Raw genomic sequence first — 1,197 nt, 5'->3', positions numbered from 1 at the left:
CTCCAGCCACGTCCCCAGCACCTTCCTGCCAGCCCCACTCCCAGATGAGGGCCCTGATGAGCCCGACGGCACCCACTTCGTCTTTGGAGAGCCCACCCCACGGAAGAGGAAGGTGGGATGAGGCTGGGGATGATGAGGGGGGGTGAAGTTGGGTTTCGAGAATAGTGAGGATAGGGATGAAGAGGAGGATGAGATTAAGGATGGGGGTGACAGTTGGGATGAGTTTGGGAATGGGGATAGTGAGGATGGAGATGAGGAGGAGGATGACATTTGGGTTGGGAATGAGGAGGATGAGGTTGGAGATAGGGATGAGAGCTGAGATTAATTTGGGGATGTGGGTGATGATGTGGGTAAGGTTGGGGATGACAGTGAGGATGATATTTGGGCTGTGAGGACAGTGGGGCTGGAGATGAGGATGAGGATGGGGATGGGGCTGCCAGCCTGACACCTCTCTCCTGCAGAACTCCACCAAGGTGATGTTCAAGTGCTTGTGGAAGAGCTGCGGCAAAGTCCTCAGCAGCTCCTCAGGGATGCAGAAGCACATCCGAACCATGCACCTTGGGTAAGCACATGGGGTACCCCTGGACACCCCAGACCCCCTGGTACCCCCTGCAGGGTCCTGCAGTGCTGGGGGACAGTGTCCCAGGCAGCCTCTGCTCTCCCCACAGCCGGAAAGCCGACCTGGAGCAGAGCGATGGCGAGGAGGATTTCTACTACACAGAGCTGGACGTGGACGTGGAGGCGCTGACTGACGGGCTGTCCAGCCTCACCCCCGTGTCTCCCACCTCCTCGGTGCCCCCTGCCTTCCCCGGCCCCGAGGCTCCTCTGCCACCGGCCCTGCCCATCCTCGAGCTGGCCCTGGCCTCCCCCTGCAGCCCCCCGGGGCCCCCCGGCCGCTGCCACGTCCACACCGACCACGCGTACCAGGTGGGGGACAGGGATGGAGGGGGACACGGATGGAGGGGTAACAGGGATGGGGGAGGGACAGGGATGGAGGGTGACAGTGATGGAGGGGGAGCAGGGATGGAGTGGGACAGGGATGGAATGGGAACAGCGATGGAGGTAGGGACAGGGATGGAGGGGCACAGGGATGGAGGTGGGGCTGCTGCACTCCCTTATCACCCTGTCTGATGAGGGTTGTGTCCTCTCTCTCCAGGGCTGCCGGACCCCCCCACGGCCACCCGTGTCCCCCACTGT

At 62.3% G+C, this 1,197-nt stretch overlaps 1 protein-coding gene across 1 annotated transcript in view; it reads left to right on the top strand.

Moving 5' to 3' along the window:
* SLC2A4RG (SLC2A4 regulator) overlaps nt 1-1,192 on the top strand; it is a gene marked incomplete at its 3' end in the record, with an annotated part of 4,817 nt that extends 3,625 nt beyond the window's left edge. The window contains exons 3-6 of the mRNA XM_031058053.1: nt 7-112; nt 462-562; nt 669-927; nt 1,157-1,192. Coding sequence (XP_030913913.1) covers nt 7-112; nt 462-562; nt 669-927; nt 1,157-1,192 — 502 coding nt within the window. The remainder of the gene's footprint in view (nt 1-6; nt 113-461; nt 563-668; nt 928-1,156) is intronic.
* Between the last annotated feature and the right edge of the window lie 5 nt (nt 1,193-1,197).

This window comes from Geospiza fortis, unplaced genomic scaffold (assembly GCF_000277835.1).
Source record: "Geospiza fortis unplaced genomic scaffold, GeoFor_1.0 scaffold188, whole genome shotgun sequence".
NCBI lineage: Eukaryota > Metazoa > Chordata > Aves > Passeriformes > Thraupidae > Geospiza > Geospiza fortis.
Note: the sequence above shows the minus strand (reverse complement) of the source record. Positions and strands in the feature narration are given on the sequence as shown.